Raw genomic sequence first — 20,882 nt, forward strand, 5'->3', positions numbered from 1 at the left:
GTCTCTTCACAGGCGTGGAGTCGTCTCATCACAGGCGTGGAGTCGTCTCATCACAGACGTGGAGTCGTCTCATCACAGACGTGGAGTCGTGTCATCACAGGCGTGGAGTCGTCTCATCACAGACGTGGAGTCGTCTCATCACAGACGTGGAGTCGTGTCATCACAGGCGTGGAGTCGTCTCATCACAGACGTGGAGTCGTCTCATCACAGACGTGGAGTCGTCTCATCACAGGCGTGGAGTCGTCTCATCACAGACGTGGAGTCGTCTCATCACAGACGTGGAGTCGTCTCATCACAGGCGTTGAGTCGTCTCATCACAGACGTGGAGTCGTCTCATCACAGGCGTGGAGTCGTCTCATCACAGGCGTGGAGTCGTCTCATCACAGGCGTGGAGTCGTCTCATCACAGGCGTGGAGTCGTCTCATCTCAGGCGTGGAGTCGTCTCATCACAGGCGTGGAGTCGTCTCATCACAGGTGTGGAGTCGTCTCATCACAGGCGTGGAGTCGTCTCATCACAGGCGTGGAGTCGTCTCTTCACAGGCGTGGAGTCGTCTCATCACAGGCGTGGAGTCGTCTCCTCACAGGCGTGGAGTCGTCTCATCACAGGCGTGGAGTCGTCTCTTCACAGGCGTGGAGTCGTCTCATCACAGGCGTGGAGTCGTCTCATCACAGGCGTGGAGTCGTCTCATCACAGGCGTTGAGTCGTCTCATCACAGACGTGGAGTCGTCTCATCACAGGCGTGGAGTCGTCTCATCACAGGTGTGGAGTCGTCTCATCACAGGCGTGGAGTCGTCTCATCACAGGCGTGGAGTCGTCTCATCACAGACGTGAAGTCGTCTCATCACAGGCGTGGAGTCGTCTCATCACAGGCGTGGAGTCGTCTCATCACAGGCGTGGAGTCGTCTCTTCACAGGCGTGGAGTCGTCTCATCACAGGCGTGGAGTCGTCTCTTCACAGGCGTGGAGTCGTCTCATCACAGGCGTGGAGTCATCTCATCACAGGCGTGGAGTCGTCTCATCACAGGCGTGGAGTCATCTCATCACAGGCGTGGAGTCGTCTCATCACAGGCGTGGAGTCATCTCATCACAGGCGTGGAGTCATCTCATCACAGGCGTGGAGTCGTCTCATCACAGGCGTGGAGTCGTCTCATCACAGGCGTGGAGTCGTCTCATCACAGGCGTGGAGTCGTCTCATCACAGGCGTGGAGTCGTCTCATCACAGGCGTGGAGTCGTCTCATCACAGGCGTGGAGTCGTCTCATCACAGGCGTGGAGTCGTCTCATCACAGGCGTGGAGTCGTCTCATCACAGGCGTGGAGTCGTCTCATCACAGACGTGGAGTCGTCTCATCACAGACGTGGAGTCGTCTCTTCACAGGCGTTCTGGAAAGGGGTCCCCGAAGGCACTCGCCGGACCCATGGAGTTGGTTTTGCAGTGAAGTCCAAACTGCTGCAGTTTATCCCTGAATTCCCTGTCGGCATCAATGAGAGGCTGATGACCTGGCGCATCCCCCTTGCAAAAGGATGCTTTGCCACCCTCATTAGTGCCTATGCACCAACGCTTGCTGCCGAGTCTAACACCAAAGAGGACTTTTACCTTGCCCTCGACTCTGCCATAAGAAAAACTCCAGCCACAGACAAACTCATTCTCATGGGAGACTTTAATGCCAGAGTGGGCATAGAGCACCTGGTATGGGATAAGGTAATCGGCCGGCACGGTGTTGGGAAGATGAATGACAACGGCCTCCGGCTCCTTTCTCTCTGTGCAGAACACCAACTGGTCATCACCAACACCATATTTCAGATGAAGAACAGATTCAAAACCACCTGGCAGCACCCACGCTCAAAACATTGGCACCTCCTTGATTACGTAATCGTTCGTCAAAATGACCGGAAAGATGTCCTCTCCACTCGAGTCATGCGCGGAGCAGAGTGTTGGACTGACCACCGTATGGTCAGATCCAAACTCCTCATGAGTATTAGACCCCGTGGTCAGAGGACAGCTCCAAAACAAAAAATCAATTGCTCAGCACTCAGTAGCCCCACTTCACGAGACCTCCTTCGACAGCTCCTCGCTGATAACCTCAAAGAGATCCCGGAGGAATCAGCTGACTGGCCAACGCTGCGCCAAGCCATCCACAGTGCAGCTTCAGAGGCATTGGGCCAGCCGAGGAAACATCATCAGGACTGGTTTGACAGCAATTCGGCTGAGATACAGACACTCCTCAAAATGAAACATGATGCCCATAAATCTCTCCTGTCCTGCCCTGGATCTCCTACCTTGAAAGCCACCTTTAATGCAGCGAGATCTGCAACCCAGTGTGCCCTCCGGATCATGGAGGACACTTGGTGGGTGAAGAAGGCAGAAGAGATACAGCGTATGGCAGACTGCAACAACTCACAGGGCTTCTATGATGCCATCAAAACTCTCTACGGCCCCAGGAATAGAGCGATTGCTCCAGTTCATTCAGCTGATGGCTCGACGCTCCTCAAGGACCGCCATGAGATCCTCACCCGCTGGGCAAACCACTTTGAGACTCTCCTCAACCTCAATAACCCTGTTGACATTTCTATCCTGGATAACATCCCCGACCTATCACTAGTCACACACCTCGACAATCCCCCTCAGTTTCTGGAGACACGCCAAGCCATTGTGAGTCTTAAAAACAATAAAAGTGCTGGACCGGATGGCATTCCAGCAGAGGTCTTCAAACATGGAGGCTACCTCCTTACACGCCGCCTGCACCTCCTCATCTGTCATATTTGGGAATTTGAGACCCTCCCACAAGACTGGAAGGATGCCGATATCGTGGTTATCTATAAACAAAAAGGGGACAGAGCTGTGTGTGGCAACAGCCGTGGAATCTCCCTCCTCTCCATTGCAGGGAAAGTTCTGGCAAAAAATCATGCTCAATAGGCTAGTTAAGTACATCTCAGAAGCTGCACTCCCGGAAACGCAATGTGGCTTCCGGAAGACTAGATCCACCACCGACATGATTTTTGTCTTAAGGCAGTTGCTAGAAAAAAGCAGAGAGCAGCGCACACACCTTTACATAGCCTTCATTGACCTCAGTAATGCATTTGACACTATCAACCGTGAGATGCTCTGGAAACAACTTTCCAAACTTGGGGTACCACCCAAGTTCCTCACCATTCTACAGCAGCTGCACAATGGGATGCAAGCCAGAGTCACCACAGGAGAACTTCAGTCAGAGTTCTTTGATGTAAATGTTGGGGTGAAGCAGGGCTGTGTCTTGGCTCCAGTCCTTTTTAACCTCCTTCTCTCTGCCGTCACACACCTTTTTCATTGTGCGTTAGGACACAAGGACGGTGTTCTCCTTGAATACCGCCTTGATGGAAGCCTCTTTAACATCCGGAGGTTGCAGGCCTACACAAAGACCAAATCCTGCTGCATAGGTGAACTACAATATGCTGATGACTGCGCTATTCTAGCACATAGTCCAGAATCCATGCAGCACGCCCTCAACACAATAACCTGTCTCTACCAATTCTTTGGTCTTCAGGTTAACATAAAAAAAACTGAAGTTATTTCCCAAATCTTCTCTCAAACCTCCTCACCCCCCAGCTTCCATATAAACGGCATTCCACTTAAAAATGTAGATCAGTTCACCTACCTCGGTTCAACTCTGTCCTCTTGCTGCTCCCTTGATATGGAAATCCACACCCGTATCAAAAAAGCCTCCTCATCATTCGGCCGCCTTCGTAGTAGGGTTTTTGAAAATCGAAATCTGAGGGTCAGCACCAAGGTTGCTGTTTATAATGCTGTGTGTGTCTCCACCCTGCTTTATGGGGCGGAAACATGGACTCCATACAGCCGACACATCACCCTCTTGCAATCCTTCCACATCCGCTGCCTTCAGAAGATCCTCGGCCTCTCCTGGATGGACCGAGTCCAACATGCGGAAATCCTACAGAGCACCAATTCTATCTGCATGGAAGCCACAGTGGCTAAGAAACACCTACGATGGATAGGGCATACCATCCGTATGCCGGACCAGCGCTTGCCTCGCCAAATCCTCTACGGTCAAGTACAAGGCGCCAAACGAGCGGCTGGTGGACAAAAGAAGCGCTATAAGGACTACACCAAGGGACTTTTAAAGCATTCCAACATCAATCCCATGCATCTTGAAGCTCTGGCACAGGACAGATCAGCCTGGCAGGTTACCTGTGCCCGAGTAGTTTCACAAATCCACGAAAAAAACCAACAGCGGACAGCCGCGAGACGCAGACAAAGACACCAGAGGGCAACTGGAGTTCCTCTATCCTTTGGTTTCCCTTGTTCCACCTGTGGACGAGTGTGCGGGTCAAGGATCGGCCTCAACGCCCACGAGAAGTGGCACCAGCGGCAATGTCGTTGATCCCCTCCCCAACCCCGAAGCAAGCGTCATCATCAGAAACGATGGACAGCTGTGTGTGTGTGTGTGTGTGTGTGTGTGTGTGTGTGTGTGTGTGTGTGTGTGTGTGTGTGTGTGTGTGTGTGTGTGTGTGTGTGTGTGTGTGGATAGATGGATAGATGGATAGATGGATAGATAGGAAGAAATGAATTGTCCAATACACTGTAAAAAATGTATAATCTTCCCAACTCAAAATTTTCTAGTGACTGTTTACATCTAAAGTTTTCAATTGGCCCAAGTGAAATTCTGTAAATGTAATTTTATCAATTGTGGCAAGAGCCTGTTAACATGGGCTCAATTGGAAATAATATGTTGAGCCAATGGAAAAAATTTATAATCTTCCCAACTCAAAATTTTCTAGTGACTGGTCACATCTAAAATTTTCAATTAGCCAAATTGAATTTCTGTGAATTGAATTTTATCCATTGTGGCAACAGCCTGTTAACATGGGCTCAATTAGAAATATGTTGAGCTAATGGAAAAATTTAATTTACCAACACTGTAAAAAATGTCAGACCTCTCCAATTAAAAATGTTCTAGTGACCGATCACATCTAAAAAACCACATCAGCGAAACTGTGTGGTTGGTCCAATTAAATATTTTAAATTGTAGTAACAATTGTTTATTTCTCACTGTCTCAAAAGACAAAAATGACTAAAAACATAAATATATTAAGCAAAATACAGAAACAGACAACAGGGTTGACATTTTATCACATTACTTTATTAACAAGTAAATTCCAACACAGGATATTTGGGTGAAAATACCTTATTTTCAATAAGGAAAAACTCTGAATACATTCAAGAAGTCTTCTGCATAACATGATGTCTTGTTGTGGTGAAGAAAACACGGCATGGCAAGCTAAAAACCTGCAAATAAAAATAAAAACTAACATTAATGACAAAGCTCCCCTGCAACACATCTGGCAAGAGACAGAACAGAAGTTTCTTCATTATATAATGAGGATGAGACGAATAAATGGACAGAAGAAAATCACGAGCTTGACGTGTTTGATAGCTATTAAAAGGCAATAAAGCCCTGAAAGAGGCCGACGCCAAACGCACCGTGTTCAACAGTCGCATGCCGCACATATCACACAAATGACTTAATTTCCTTATTACCTATTGTTTTAGACATATAAGACATGAGGAAAATAAAACTATTGGCTACAGGCTACCATTAGATAATTATGTGGTAAACGAGAACACACTCATGAAAACAATGAATGCATGAACTCGTGATTCTACAAAATGTATTTTAAACTTCATACCCGGTCATAAAGCAAAACTCTGGAGAATAATTTCAGTGCTAAATACTCACCAACGTCTTTGTGAGATGAATATCTCTCTATTCTCTCGGGAATGTGTCTCGGTCTTCAGCACCTGCTGGTTCGGCTCCGCTCGCGCTGCCGCTCCCGCGTCTCCGCGTTTGAAATCTCCACACAAACGTTTTTTTTCAAGCGCATTTTGCGCATGCGTATACCGTTTTTCGGACGGAGGACTTGTTCAGCCAACATGGATTTTTCACTTCGAGTTCATAGATTGACTAAGCACAATTAAATATGTTCGGTGAATATACAATTTTAATTTTTAGTGAAGACCTTAAGCTATGATTAGTACAATGCATATTTTTGCATGGCGATAATTATTTGGAAGTCATTTATTGGGCCAATATGTAATGATCAATTTACACAATTTTTCCCCCCAATTTTTTTTTACAGTGTAACAATACACATAAAAAAATAAAAAACAGGCAGCATGCCAACGTTCAACCTCCCCCCCCCCCCCAGTAATAAAATATTACTGGCATAATTTGTTTCCCCAGTATGCTTAGATACCTGCCCTGAAGTTGGCTGTGCTGATTTTTATGAAATAATATGTATTTTTTTACTTTTTTTACAGACATCGCAAAATAAATTGTCATTTCCACAACCGAACAAAAACATGTGTTTTCAACCAAAAATTTTGAAATATTTGTAGTTATAAATATATTGGGTTACACATAACACTTGCATCTTTCCAAATTGTAAATTGATTTATTTCTCTGAAATGCAACTGTTAAGATTTTACAAAGTTAACACCAAAAAAAGCTGAACACTAAGCCACTGAAACCTTTCATTCATATTTCTGACATTTTCAAATCTGATATTTTTCAACTCGTATACATATACTTTACCCTTAACTGCTAAATAAACCACACCACCACCATCATTACCTTAACTTTTTTTTTTTTTTCATGTTTTACCAAAAAATATTTGTGGTTGTGGAAATGACAAGGGAAATGTGGGTTATGGTGAAAATAACATTTCAGATATAAAACCTGTAGTAGAATTATAAATGATGGAAATGCAAAAGTGAGTCATGACCTCAATGTGTAGGACAAAATGAATCTCAAATTCAAGTTTGAAGTTTATTCTTATTTTTTTTTCAAACAGGGATAGTGTATTGATGAACAACTGGCCTAACAGCAGTAGTAATAAAAAAGATATCTCATTCCATGTGTCACAAATGATTTGAAACAAAGACAAAATCATAAACACAATCCTCATGTTTTCATAAAAAAATCTAAATTATAATTTCAGTGAAAATGTGAAAGTTTCACCACTCCCTGAACCAGAGCAGTGTATATGGGCCAAGGTTCACTCACAAATTAACAGGTGAACCCAAGGGACAAGTGTTCAACATGTTTAAAATATGCCAAATTCCTTAGAAACTCAGCATATTTAATCGGATCAGATTTTAGTCTTTCCCTGAATAGTCTGGACTTCTCTGCTGATGTTTTGGGTGCCATCTTAAAGAACAACAGAGAGACTATGTCAGATTTGTTGTAAACAATAAAATATCTCAATTTAAAAAAATCTCTATGACATTATATGTAAAGTTTATGTGTTTACACTATATTTTTAGTACTACAGGCAAACTACTTTGCTTTTAGGCACAGACAATGTCCTTGCCAAGCCAACCTGTCTTTATCAATTCCATGGAGACAGATGTGGAAAAGACGGTTGTGGAAATGACATTTTGCCCCTTTCCCTCTAATATCTCATGTTTGACTAGCCTGTTAGTGTTAGTTTTAGAGTTAGCATTAAATAATCTCAAATATCACCTGATGAAATTGTAAAAATCCAGAAAAGTTTCCGTCAGAATGAATTATGAGCGGTTCAGAAATGACTTACAATAAACATACTCGCAGTATTTCTCATATTTACCTTGATATATCTCCAATTTATTAACCTCTGCTGGGAGCATTCTTTCATTCAGCCATGTGGTTTCCTATGGAGTGTCAGTTACTTTAGTTACTGAATTTACAAATCTAGAACACTGAGCCTGGGATTGCATTTAATGCAGAGGTGTGGAAATGACAGTGAACCCTAGGGACAAGTGTTCAACATGTTTAAAATATATCAAATTGAAAAGAAATATAAAAAAATATATTAGATTTGAATGAACTGGGTTATAATGCATAGTTTCTGTTTGAATTAAAAATTATATCAGTATTAGATTTGAAGTGAGATAAGGTTGAAGACCCAAAGTCTGGCCTAGGGACAGAGGCAAAATAGTAAAAAATGCATATAAAATGCCTCCTATTTTATATAAAACAACAGAATTGAACAATGATTTTTTTATATTTTGTTCCCCTACACATGTAGTAAGTGTGGGGAAAAAAAAGTGGAAATGTTTTTTAGTTTTTTTAATATCTGTCAAGGACAGAAAAAGTACCATAGTTGGAGAATCACCCAACCACTCTCAGTGATAATGCGATTTCCATCATTTTGTCTTTCCCAACCAGACTTTTAGCAAACAAAGCCGTATATTTGCTCAGTACTTCATGTAAATGGCTTCTATAGGCTCCAGTATTTTTTTTCTGAGAGAGGACCGACCCACATTTGTTTTGCTTCCGACGCCCAAGCGTGTGAGTATAAATTGGCCTTTACTTTCTCATGACACCGGACACCACTCAAAATGTCACATCACTACTTACTACCGATGTTTTTGTTTTGTCTTGTATTTGTCGCAGTGTCAACAGTCATGGAGGATCTCGCTCGTGCTAACGGTCTCTTCGCTCTGGATCTCTATCGGGCTCTGAGCGCGAGCAACGCGGAGGGAAACATGTTCTTTTCCCCGCTGAGCAGTGGCGGTTCTAGACCACGGTAACTATGGGGGCCAGGCAGGGGCCACTTGTGCTTTTAGGGGGCACACGTTAACATTTATCTTAACCAGTAGATAATTAGGTAGTTCACCTGAAAATTCTATCACCATTTACTCACCCCCATGTCGTTCCAAATAGGACTTTCTTATGTTGAACACATTTTATTTATAACTTATAACATTTATAACTTATTTATTTTATTAAACTGTTGTATAAGATCAGTAGGCCTATCGCATTTGCACTCATGCTATTCTGGGTAGAAAAACAGAACTTGTGTGATATTGCACTCGTTACTCATGTTATATTGCTTAGTCTATATCATGATGTAAATGTGAGGGCGTTTTCACACTGGCAGTTTAGTTTGAATAATTGGTAATGTGAAAGTTGTCATGCGGACCCGGGTGAGCTGAGCTCAGGGGAACTGAATTCGAGACTGCCTGAAGGAGGTAGTCTGAGCTCGGTTGCGCAAATTGCGCTCGAGCTGTGCTGCGATTCATGGGAATTTGAAAGCAACAAGCTAATACGACTAGCGGGCCAGTGGCGGACCACTGGAGGCAAAGTTGGCGGCCCACCGGCGGCCCGCTGGCATTTTGCTCATCGTTTTCCTAGCGGACCACCGGCGGCAGCCACCACTTTTCCGACAGTGGTCCGCTACCGAGCCGCTGGTTTATAATAAATGTTTTCTGGCCACCCACGGACGATCCACTGGTCATATGATTCACAACTGGGTAATTATAGTTAGATCCAATATAATAATAATATTTAATGCAATAATGAATCAAAAACAAAGTACACAACTGCTAATAACCATTGTATATGTATTTTTTTGGATAGAGGCAACACAAATGCGTAGCTAAACAAATGGAAATAAACATAAAATAACTATAAACATTATGATAGCCTATTCAAAATATGTACTTTTGTTAATATATATATATATATATATATATATATATATATATATATATATATATATATATATATATATATATATATATATATATATATATATATATATATATATAAACAGGATACATAAGACTGTATTATATATTATAAGATTAAGACTCGGGTGCGCAAGAAAAGTAACCTGCGCATGCATTTTATCAGATGACGGTGTATTTAGTTCAATACAACACATGTGTAAGGGATGATAGTGTTGATGATTTACCTTGGATACGAGCGAGAGGGAGCCTGCGGTGTATTCGCGGTTTAGAATGCGCTCTGACGCGGACCACAACAAACGTGCCCAGTGTAAAAACGCTCTGAGTCTAAAACTCAAACAGGGGCATTTCTGCCGCATATCTTGAATTTTATGGACATTCTGGCACTGAAATGGTTTGGTTAACGACATTCTAACAATACAGGTTTTGGAACAACACGAGGGTGAGTTACATTAGGTGTTTTTATTTTCTTTTAGGGGGAACTAACCCTTTATTTTATTCCCAGATTATTGAAAGTCTTTTATTTGGCCATGTACTGTATCACTCGATCTGCAGTCTCTACACGTGAAGTAAAATCATTTCAAGTTCATTTATTTATTTGAAAAGTAATGTATCTGTAATATGATCATGCATGCTCAATTTATAAAAGTAAAACTAAACCATTTATTTTACATGTTTTGTAGCCTACCTGCTCTCTGTTAGCAGACTCTTCGCAAAGTTAGCATAGACATCAAAACAAACATCTAATACTCTATAAGCAACACTGGACAATTGGATAAAATAATATTATTTCTCGCTATATGTGAACAAGACTGAAATTACATTATTCTGTATCTTTTCTCGGGTATGCCTATCTCTGTCATATTCGCACATGAGCGGTTCTTTCATTGCGTTGGTCATAATTTATCTTTGGCTGCATCTTCCTAATTCGGAATATGATCAAAGATTACATATGTGGACGTGTTCGGAGAAATTAGCCATTGAAAAAATATATTTTAACTACCAGTAAATGAACGAAATGACTGAATGGAATTCAAAGTCGTCAAGTCAGTAAAATTAATCTCCAGTAGCTATCACTGCTGCGTAAGGGTGCAGTTACATTCAACACAACGTGTATAAAGAGAGCTTATTTTATCTATAATCAAGAGCGTAGCAACCGCTATAGCCCGCGTTTTACAACCATTTGAGCGAATGCAGACTGAGTGACGAATCATTCATAAACAGACATCACTTCGCCACAGCGCGCAGCCTCCTCATTGCTTCTCTGCATTGGTTATTGGTTATGACACAATAAAGTGCTCTTTTCATCACACACCGCCACAGCAAAAAACGCACATTGCAACCAGTTTCAGAACATTGTTTGGTGCGATGTGATTCCAAATTTACGGGGGCCAGAGGGGGGGCCAGGCTTGTTGACACGGGGGCACCGGCCCCCCTGGCCACCCCCCTAGAACCGCCACTGCCGCTGAGCGTCAGCGCCGCGCTCGCTATGGTCTACTTGGGAGCCCGAGGAGACACAGCCAAAGAAATGGAGAAGGTATGAGGAACACTATTTTAAGGTATTTTAAATACATTGACAAACTTCAGACGTCAATCAGGTTTTCCGACAGCACTGGATTCTAATGATTGTGTTTATTAGATCAATGGTTGCAGAGGAATCACTAAATTAAATATAAATTCCTAATACATTACTTGAGTAAACATTTAAGTATATCACAGTTTTTTTTTTTTTTTTACTTTTAGGTACAACACATTTAAATTAAATCATTATTTATTATATTCATCATAACTCATTTTTCATAGTGTAATGCTCAATGTTAAAGCGGCTGACAACAATAAATATTCTTATTAGGAATAAACTGCCTCGTTTTTGAACTGTGCAGAGCTTAAGCTGAATAGTTAGGCCTACTGCGCTGCTGTATTTTGGGCAGTGTGGTGGTACTTGGAGAGCCAAATATTTTCTGAGGTGGTACTTGGTATAAACAGTTTGAGAACCACTGTATTAGATAATAAAATTAGATAATATGCAGAGCCGGCCCAAGGCATAAGCGAACTAAGCGGCTGCTTAGGGCCCTCTTGGCCACCAGGGGGCCCCCAAGAGCACAATAAATTACTCTCAGGCAAAGTTATATGATGATTGTTATATGATGATTGAAATCGCGAAATGGCCTTAAACAATTATTGCAATAAATTGCAAAAAGTTTTCTAATATATGCACGAATTGATTCTGAAAGCACTGCACGAGCCAGACACTATTCGCTTGTTAGTCAGGGTTCAAAGTCCAAAGTGCGGAAAAATCATTAGTTGCCCGGTAACCTTTTTATGAATGGATGGATTTGAGAATGCGCTGTATGGTTTAGTGCGAATATCTTGTCTTTCGTGCTGCATGTTTTGGACGGAGTAGACAGCATAGCTTCCAGTTTCTCCCTTGGAATTATAAGTTCTAAATTTTGGAAGTTTTTATTTAGAAAATAAAAAGGTTATTTCTACACAGTCGAATGGAATACAAAAAAAAAAACATTTTATTCCCGCCAAAATAAAAGCTCCGTTTAATGTTTGAAAGAAATCAACATTTCTTGTTTTTAAAATAAGTCTCTTCTGCTCACCAAGGCTGCATTTATTTGACCAAAAATACAGTAAAAACAGAAATATTGTGAAATAATATTATAATGTAAAACATCTGTTTTAAATGTGAATATAGTATATAGTAATATAGTAAGTGTGATTTATTCCTGTGATCAAAGATGAATTTATCATCATTACTCCAGTCTTCAGTGTCACATGATCCATCAGAAATCAATCTGATATGACGATTTGATGCCCAACAAACATTTATGATTATCAGTGTTAAAAAAGTGTAAAAAACAGTGTTGTAGGCCTACAATATTTTTAGGATTTTTTGAAAGCTTTCTATTTCAGAGAAATGCTGTTCTTTTGAACCTGCTATTCATCAAAGAATCCTGGGGAAAAGTGAGCATATTCAGCATAAGAGACTACTTTAAAAAAAAAATACATATCCCAGTCTGAACTGCAGTACTGTTGGGCTTTGAATATTAACACCTGATCACTATTGTGGGTTTGCTACAGTTACAATTACAAACCTTATAAGGATAAAAACATGACAGCCAGACATGATGTAAGCAACACAGCTATAACTACTAATACTGGGTGAGCGAATGATCAAGATTTGACAATAGTCAATCGTATTGATGGCACCGAGGGGCCCCCAAATAAAATCCTGCTTAGGGCCCCATAAGGGCTTGGGCCGGCCCTGGTTGGGGACACTACATTTTTCAACTAAACATCGAAATAAATCTAATTAATAAACTAAATTAACCATATAAATTAAATTACTGATCTAATTATTGATCTAAAGCCCACACTGTCACCGTATGGAAACTGAAATGAACTGATGACATCAAATGGCTATACGGCTTAATAAAATTATGCTGCATTATTTTCCTGTTTAACACTGTAAAGCTGCTTTGAAACAATCTACATTGTTAAAAGCGCTATATAAGTAAAGTTGACTTGACTTAACAATTAAAATAATACCGTTGGTTTTGGGACATCTGAAATGCATAACTAGTATGAATGTCCTTTAGACCAGTGGTTTTCAAACCCCTCAGTGGACGCGTCTTCTGAACGGGTTATCCGGTTCACTAAAAAGAACCGGCTCAAAAGAACGATTCCTTCACGTTCAAATATCACATCACTACTTACTACCGGTGTTTTGACTTGTATTAGTCGCAGTGCCAACAGTCATGGAGGATCTCGCTCGTGCTAACAGTCTCTTCGCTCTGGATCTCTATCGGGCTCTGAGCGCGAGCAACGCGGAGGGAAACATGTTCTTTTCCCCGCTGAGCGTCAGCGCCGCGCTCGCTATGGTCTACTTGGGAGCCCGAGGAGACACAGCCAAAGAAATGGAGAAGGTATGAGGAACTGACACGATATTATCGGTGCGATTAATTTCAGTCTCATTTCGATTTTAAATACATTCGCCTACTTGACAAACTTCAGAAGTCAATCAGATTCTAATAATTGTGTTCATTAGATAATAATATTAGATAATACTAGTGCTTTATGTGAAGTGAGAGCAGCTGTTTCTGTAAATCATACACCACTGCTGACTCAAGACTGTTTCACTGACTCGAGATGAATCTTTAAATACCTCACATCAAGAGTAAAAATAAATATTGTTCATATAAAAGCTTTTTTTGTTTTGCATTTTGATGGTGATTATTATTGTAAAGCATTAATGCTTTTTATTTAGCTAAATTATAGACTAAAAGAATATTAACATTAATATATTAGTGCTGTCAATCGATAAAAATTCTGTAAACTAATTAATCACAAATCAATTAGTATATTTTAAATATTAGTTGTAATGGCATGCTTTTATGAATGACGGCCAGTTATCTCTGATAATAATACAGATAGTGATGTCTCTATGACACTTATTTTTTTAAATCATTATAGACATTCAACATTACATAATAGAAAGCTATACATTTCAACATTTCGACTTTTAATTTAAGTGAACTTAAAACCGTAATAAATGTCATATTTACCTGTTGCCTTCATAATCAATACAGAAATTGAATAAAGTTATCAAACACCTTTCTTAACTGCATAAATTATAATTTAAATATAGATGAATCATTATTAAAGGTGCATTATGTTAGTTTTTCACTTTACTAAAACATAAAAATACCATCATATGCAGAACTCCAAAACTGCAGCTCTTGTGGGGTGTTCCCGGTCTACAGTGGTCAGTCTCTATCAAAAGTGCTCCAAGGAAGGACCAGTGGAGAACCGGCCACAGGGTCATGGGCGGCCGAGGCTCATTGATGCACGTGGGGAGCGAAGGCTGACCCTTGTGACAGAAGGCACTGATTCACCTGTTGTCTTGCTCTGTGCAGGTTTTGTCCTTCAGTTCTGTGTCTGATGTCCACTCTCATTTTGAGTCCCTCACCTCATCGATCAACCGTCCATCGGCCTCCTACATCCTCAAACTGGCCAACCGCCTCTATGGAGAGAAAACCTTCAGCTTCTTACCCGTGAGTCCATTGGGCCTGTAATAATGAGACATGTTGATGCTCTCTGTGTGCTGTGAGACGGTGGCTTTATTTTGTGCTGCAGGAGTATCTGGAGTCCACGCTGAAGCTGTACCACGCTGACCTTCAGCCTGTGGACTTCATTAGAGCGACTGAGGACTCACGAAAGCTCATTAACACATGGGTGGAGGAGCAGACGGAGAGTGAGAACAACACTTCCATACACACTTATATTTCAGATAAAACAATTACATGTGAATCAGTTTAGACCTGTGGCTAGTATACACACTTTATCTTTAGACAAAGATGTGAAGTAAAAAAACATAAACTTGTGTTTTTCAGATAAAATCAAAGATCTTCTCAAGCCGGGAATGGTGACTGGGATGACCCGTTTAGTTCTGGTTAATGCCATTTACTTAAAAGGGAACTGGCTGCACTTATTTCATTCAAGAGACACTAACGAAATGCCATTTAAGATAAACCAGGTACAATCCACTTTTTGTTTCAAGAGTGAAGTGGACATTTTACTGTGTGCATTTTACTTTCGGTTTAGAATTAGCGTCAATTCGGGGGCGGGTGTCTTGAATGGTGGGTTCATTAGCCTATTATTCTTTATGAAAAACAGAACAACAAAGCAGTACAATGACAAACATCTTGGTTACGTATGTAACCCTCGTTCACTGAGGAGGGAACGGAGATGTAACGCCAGTGACTGACGAATGGGGGTTTAGCTTAGAAGCCTATCATCTTCGAGATGTAAAAAAGCGCCCAATGGCGATGCAAAGCCATGGGCATGCAGAATTTGCATAGCGTAACTCCGCCCCACCTTGTGAGTATATAACGAAGTACGCTGGAAATGTTGCATTATGTTACCTGCTGAGGAGCCGAGACTGAACTCTCGGCCGTTCCAGCGGTACAGCAGAAGTGGCAGAGGGATGCTATGTCTCCGTTCCCTCCTCAGGGAATGAGGGTTACACACGTAATTGTGACGTTCCCTTTCGTTCAGTCACTCAGAGTAATGACAGTGACTGACGAATGGGGGTCCCAATTTAATCACGCCACTCGGCTGTCATCCAGTGCCCTGCGTAAGTGTGAGTTCCCTGTCGTAGGATTAGTACGGACGAAGGACTCCTACTTATCACAGGAATACCAAGGTACACTGGGAAGCATATTCCACGTGGAAACATCCACCAAGTGCCTGCCTATAGGGAGGACTTATGGTGCATTCACACCGGACGTGAATAAACCGCGCTATTCGCGCGAAGGTGGACGCTTGAACATTTTGAGTTTACTCGCTTCATTCGCGCGTGACATTCACTGCACAACAGACGCGAATTCGCGTCATGGGCGGGGCTTCTGCCAGCCAGCTCGTCTCGTTGAGAAATGGCTGACATGGGCTGTCTACTAAAACCTACTGTTAATGTGTGACAAAACGTAGTTTTAAGACTTTTTCAGTCGATAATGTAGTTGTTTAAAGTCCCGTTCTTCGTGTTATTTTGAAGCTTTGATTGTGTTTACAGTGTGCAATATAACATGTGTTCATGTTTCGTGTGTAAAAAAACACAGTATTTTTCACACAATTTACTGATCTGTGTACCGCTGTTTACACTGTCCTAAAAACGGCTGGTGAGTTCCTTGTGCTATGAAGTCCCTCCTTCAGAAATACGTAACGAGTTCTGATTGTGCAAGCGGTTCCTGTGTTGTGATTCGACAGCAGCTTAGCGCACGTGCCAGCGGTTCCTGTGTTGTGATTCGACAGCAGCTTAGCGCACGTTGGAAAGGTCACGCCTCTTAACGGAGAGATGTATGCGTTCAATAATCTCTACAGCGTCCCTGGGAAAGCCAAACAAAGGTGATTTGACTCCTGGATGAAAATAACAGCGTCTCGACGACATGGCGACAAACACACTCAACGCAACACTTCCTCTTCTCCACGTGGGACAGCAACAAGACCGCGCCCCCTTTTTCGAGTATTCTTGTGGGCGGAGGTTAGTCTGTTCTACTGTTCTACTGACGTAATTATAGTAGGAAGTACCAGGATGTAGTCCAAGCCAGCCTTTCGCTGTAGGCTTTGAAAGGGAACTTCTGTTAAATAAAATATCTCGCTTGGCATTGAACTTTGAGCTTTATAATTTTACAGGTATTATTTATGCTCTAACAGCAACATTACACACTAACTAAAGTTTGAACAATGGGATCATGCGGAATGGGACCTTTAAAGCTAAAGATTGCTTATTTGTACATTTTCGGAGTGTGGCGTTTTCGGAGTTGTGAGCTCCAGCGGATCAGCGGCGCTCAGCGCTTGTCAACGCCGGCGAGAGCAGCCTTTCCTCGGCCAGTCCTTCAGCCGTCTGCCGCTGGCTCTGATGTCTCTGTGGTGTGTCTCGAGCTATAATTCGTCTTTTAACGAACGCATCCGAAGACGCGTTGGCTGCCAACATCTTAAAGGAAGCCTGTGAAGGGTTCGGTTAAAAGACGTGCAGGTCCAGGACTGGCCGTGACCCATCGCTTCTGCTAGGTACAATGAGATCAGGGCTGTGAAGCTGGACCTCATCTTGACTGGAGGGACAACTTTGACCGCACCCTTGCCAGTAGGGTGACGACCTCCGCATGCATGATAGGGGTGATGCCACCCACCATGGTAAAGCGGACTCCCTGAAAGCGGGGAGGAGATAGTGTGAACTGAATCGCATAGCTGAGCCTGTGGGCGAACCAGCTGATCAGTCTGGGAAGCCATCTTTTTTTCTTAGGCCCCCGACTAAACCAGCGGCCGTGCAAGCCACAGACGTAGTGGGACGGGAGTGGCGAGGCCCTTGGGCGGCGCACACTGCCCTCCGCGGTCTCTGGGGGCTCAGAGATGGGGACCTGAGTTATTTCCGAGTGCTGTTAGCCCGGGGGCCAGTAGCTGACAAAGGATTTCCCCTGGCCCTCACCCGGGGGAAAGAGAGGCCCTGCTACCATCTCCTGGAAAGAACTGGAACCCATCTCTGAGTGATCCGCGTCAGGAGCGCCGTCTTGCCTGGCGTTAGGTAGGCTGCGGAGCTGGAGCAGACAGGGACGCCTTCCTGCGACCACCTCCATGGCGCGGCCCGGGTGAAGGTTGCTGCTGAACAAAAGTATTTTATTACTATAAAAAAAAAAAATAAACGATAGTAGGGGCAGTGCCACGGTGGGCAAGAGATGTAACAGGTGTTGCGCATGAACACCAGCAACACAGACTATCACAGCAACTGAAAATAGTGATATATTCTATTTACAGTATGTAAGAGGCAGTATTTTCTTTGTAATAAGTGTAATAGTTAGATGATATTTATACTTATAAATAGTGGCAGACACTATTTGCACCTCAGTGTTGTTGTACATTAAACGGTATGCAATAATAACAGAGTGTAAATTATACAATTATTACAATTATTAAATGGATGCCACCTTATTGGGACAATATGCCCTCCCTAAAACTAACCGGTAAACACTTTATTATTAAACACAGGTTAGACACTTTATATCCACTTTTCAAATATTTTGTAAACAGTCCAGTGTCTTCTGTAGCTTTATCTGTCCCAATCAGAAGTCAGAGGGCGGAGTTAGTGTAAATAGCATTTGCCAACAAGGCGGGCTATTTGCACATAATGTAAATACTGTAGATACTCCGTAAAAGGCTAACTTAATTTTGTATATGTTGTGTATTTCTTCATCTGATAACATTTGTCTTCCATCAGAATGAGAGCCGGCCTGTGGAAATGATGTACAAGAAGAAAATGTTCCCCTTCAGAAGCATCCCAGAGCATGAACTGCAGGTGCTGGAGTTGCCATATACAAATAAGGAGCTCAGCATGTTGATCCTTCTCCCAAACGAATCTCAGGACGGCTCTGACCCTCTTCTGAAGGTCAGCAAAAGTGCCATAATCAGATAGTTTGTTGCTGTGTATGTTATTTTTCAGCATGTGTGTGTGTGTGTGTGTGTGTGTGTGTTTGACAGCTGGAGAGTGAGTTAACCCTTGACAAGCTGCTTAACTGGACCGATAGTGATGAAATGATCACGCAGATGGATATCAAAGTCCATTTGCCAAAGTTCAAGGTGGAGTTTGAGAGCTCCCTATCAGAAACACTGCAAAGGATGGGGATGAGCTCTGTGTTCCAGGAAACAAAGGCTGATCTGACAGGCATGAGCAGTCAGGACGGCCTCTTCATTTCAGAGGTGATTCACAAGGCCTTTGTGAACGTGAATGAGGAAGGCACTGAGGCCGCAGCAGCCACTGCAATCTTTTTGGATGGCTGTGCCCGGCCTCAACCAGAATTCCAGATTTTCAAGGCTGACCACCCCTTCATTTTCTTTATCAGGCACAACCCCACTAACAGCGTCCTCTTTCTGGGCAGATTCAGAGGCCCATCCTAGAAACTTGAAGTTTTTTCTGTCTTCAAAAATGGCATTATTTCAGATCACTAATAGAAAGAATTATAATAATATTTAACCTCCTTTTAAAGCCACAATATGTAATTTTTCGTCACTTATTCAAAACAAAATGCGTAACTTGATGACGCCTGGACTGTTGGAGCTGTCAGACGAACTAAATTTATTGTGGGTAATAAAACTGAAAATCATATTTCAACATAACATGACAAAATTAAGACCCAACATAAAATTCTCACGACCTTAATTTCAAAGGTTCCTCATTGACAAAAATAAAATGTTATTTACTGTAAATTCACAATCTACAGAAACAATATGTTTGTCATTATTTATTTGCAATCGCAGTTAATTCTGCTCAAATTATGGCGAAACTGAATAAAACAGAAAGGAAACACAATTAAACTGAAGATATGACACCAAATATGATTCGCACCAACTATACTGTACAACAGATAATCTTATTTTGATGAAATAAAAAACATATGAAACTAATGTTATTGTATCATTATTTCAGACAATAGAGGCTGGACATAAAAAACGCCACCCTCTGTGTATCCTAGTTTGAGACTAGAAAATTTGATAAACATACAGTCAGAAGAGTGCAGAATCTGAAATATGTATTCTTTGTATGTCACATCCTCATAAAATTATTTTTTAAAAAGTCCAATGTTCGCTTCACTTCGATGCATGAAGAAACCCAGAAGAAGTGGAGGAAAAAGAGTGAAAAAAACATTACTTTCACGAGAAATACAAAGCATTTAACAGGAAAACAAGGAATGCACAAATATTAAACCAGGACAGAAGAGACTCAGGAGTATGATGGCAGCGATTGACCATTAGCTACATTATTCTGCGAAGAGTTTTCAACAATTCGTGCTGGGTGACTGCAATACACTTGGGTAACACTATCCTTCAGACTCACTTTCATAAAGCTTAAAAGACACCTTAGATTTCCTAAGAATCCCGTTTGAGCTTGTATCTTCCTCCAGTGTGCCTTGGACTTAACCCTCACCCTCCCCTCAGGTCATTTTGACACAATTTTTTATTTATTTTTTAATTGAGTGTTTATCGGAGTGGTCGAAGACCCTAGGTCTTTTGTCGCACTTGAACCACGAATACACAAAACAATTAACTGGATTCAAGGAGTTTATGTGGTTGAAATAAAAAAAAAAGTAACAAATCCTTCCCTCACGGGTCAATTTGACCCCCTTAGAAATGAATGGAATGTGACGAACGCTACATAGAAAAACCTAAAACTACCAAAAAACGGATTTGATAATGTCTGCATGTGTATCTGAATGCATTCTGAAGAGCAACTGACTCTAGGACCCAGCGGAGCAGCTCATTTGCTCCATATAGAGCTATTATGCTGCGTTCACACCGAACGTGAATTGAGCGTCAAATTCGCGTCTAGTTGGACGCTTGAACATTGTGAATTTGTTGTGCATATAAAGCGAGCGTTTGAAGCAAAATAGACGTGAATTTGCTTCAAATGCGTGAATGCACAAAAAGCACAAAATAAAATCTCGCGCATCAACGCGTCTTTATGCTGCGTTCACACAGAACGCGAATTGAGCGTCAAATTCACGTCTATCGAGTCAATTTGAATCCACAGCTAATTGGATGCGCATATGAAGCGAGCGTTTGAAGCGAAATAGACGTGTGTTCGAGGCGCTCCAGGAGCTGCGCCCAGATGACAGCCGCTTTCAACGGTACTTCCGCCTGTCCCACGCCCATATAGCTCCATATGACTGCTCACTGCCAATATCAGTCGTTCCTCCATGTTGAATGAGTGACTCCGAGCGGGCCTGCCCCCGTTTATCACATCACTTCACCACGTGACAGAAGCAAGCAGGCTCCTGATTGGTTAATGCGGCGCAAACAGACGCTAAAGTTCAGATTTTTCAA

At 42.1% G+C, this 20,882-nt stretch overlaps 1 protein-coding gene across 2 annotated transcripts; it reads left to right on the plus strand.

The window, feature by feature from the left end:
* Window positions 1-9,647: 9,647 nt before the first annotated feature.
* LOC307134714 (leukocyte elastase inhibitor-like) lies at window positions 9,648-19,463 on the plus strand. 2 transcript variants are annotated; one of them, XM_079830669.1, is made up of 7 exons: window positions 10,230-11,043; window positions 13,254-13,438; window positions 14,429-14,566; window positions 14,649-14,766; window positions 14,906-15,048; window positions 18,283-18,450; window positions 18,543-19,463. In XM_079830669.1, exons 2-7 carry the CDS (start codon window positions 13,271-13,273, stop codon window positions 18,957-18,959), a joined length of 1,152 nt encoding a protein of 383 aa, XP_079686795.1. In that variant the 5' UTR covers window positions 10,230-11,043; window positions 13,254-13,270; the 3' UTR covers window positions 18,960-19,463. The 2 variants fall into 2 exon arrangements, with proteins under 2 accessions (XP_079686796.1, XP_079686795.1); XM_079830670.1 differs by lacking the exon at window positions 13,254-13,438 and having other exon boundaries at window positions 9,648-11,043; window positions 18,543-19,443.
* The last annotated feature ends 1,419 nt before the right edge of the window (window positions 19,464-20,882 follow it).

Source organism: Gobio gobio (assembly GCF_949357685.1).
Source record: "Gobio gobio genome assembly, chromosome: 12".
Lineage (NCBI taxonomy): Eukaryota > Metazoa > Chordata > Actinopteri > Cypriniformes > Gobionidae > Gobio > Gobio gobio.

Bases quoted from the DNA above. Each gene is read 5' to 3' on its own strand.
- LOC307134714 (XM_079830669.1), top strand. From the start codon at position 13,271: ATGGAGGATCTCGCTCGTGCTAACAGTCTCTTCGCTCTGGATCTCTAT. The intron at 14,567-14,648 runs GTGAGTCCATTG...TTTGTGCTGCAG, and splicing joins AAACCTTCAGCTTCTTACCC to GAGTATCTGGAGTCCACGCT. The intron at 14,767-14,905 runs GTGAGAACAACA...TGTGTTTTTCAG, and splicing joins GGTGGAGGAGCAGACGGAGA to ATAAAATCAAAGATCTTCTC.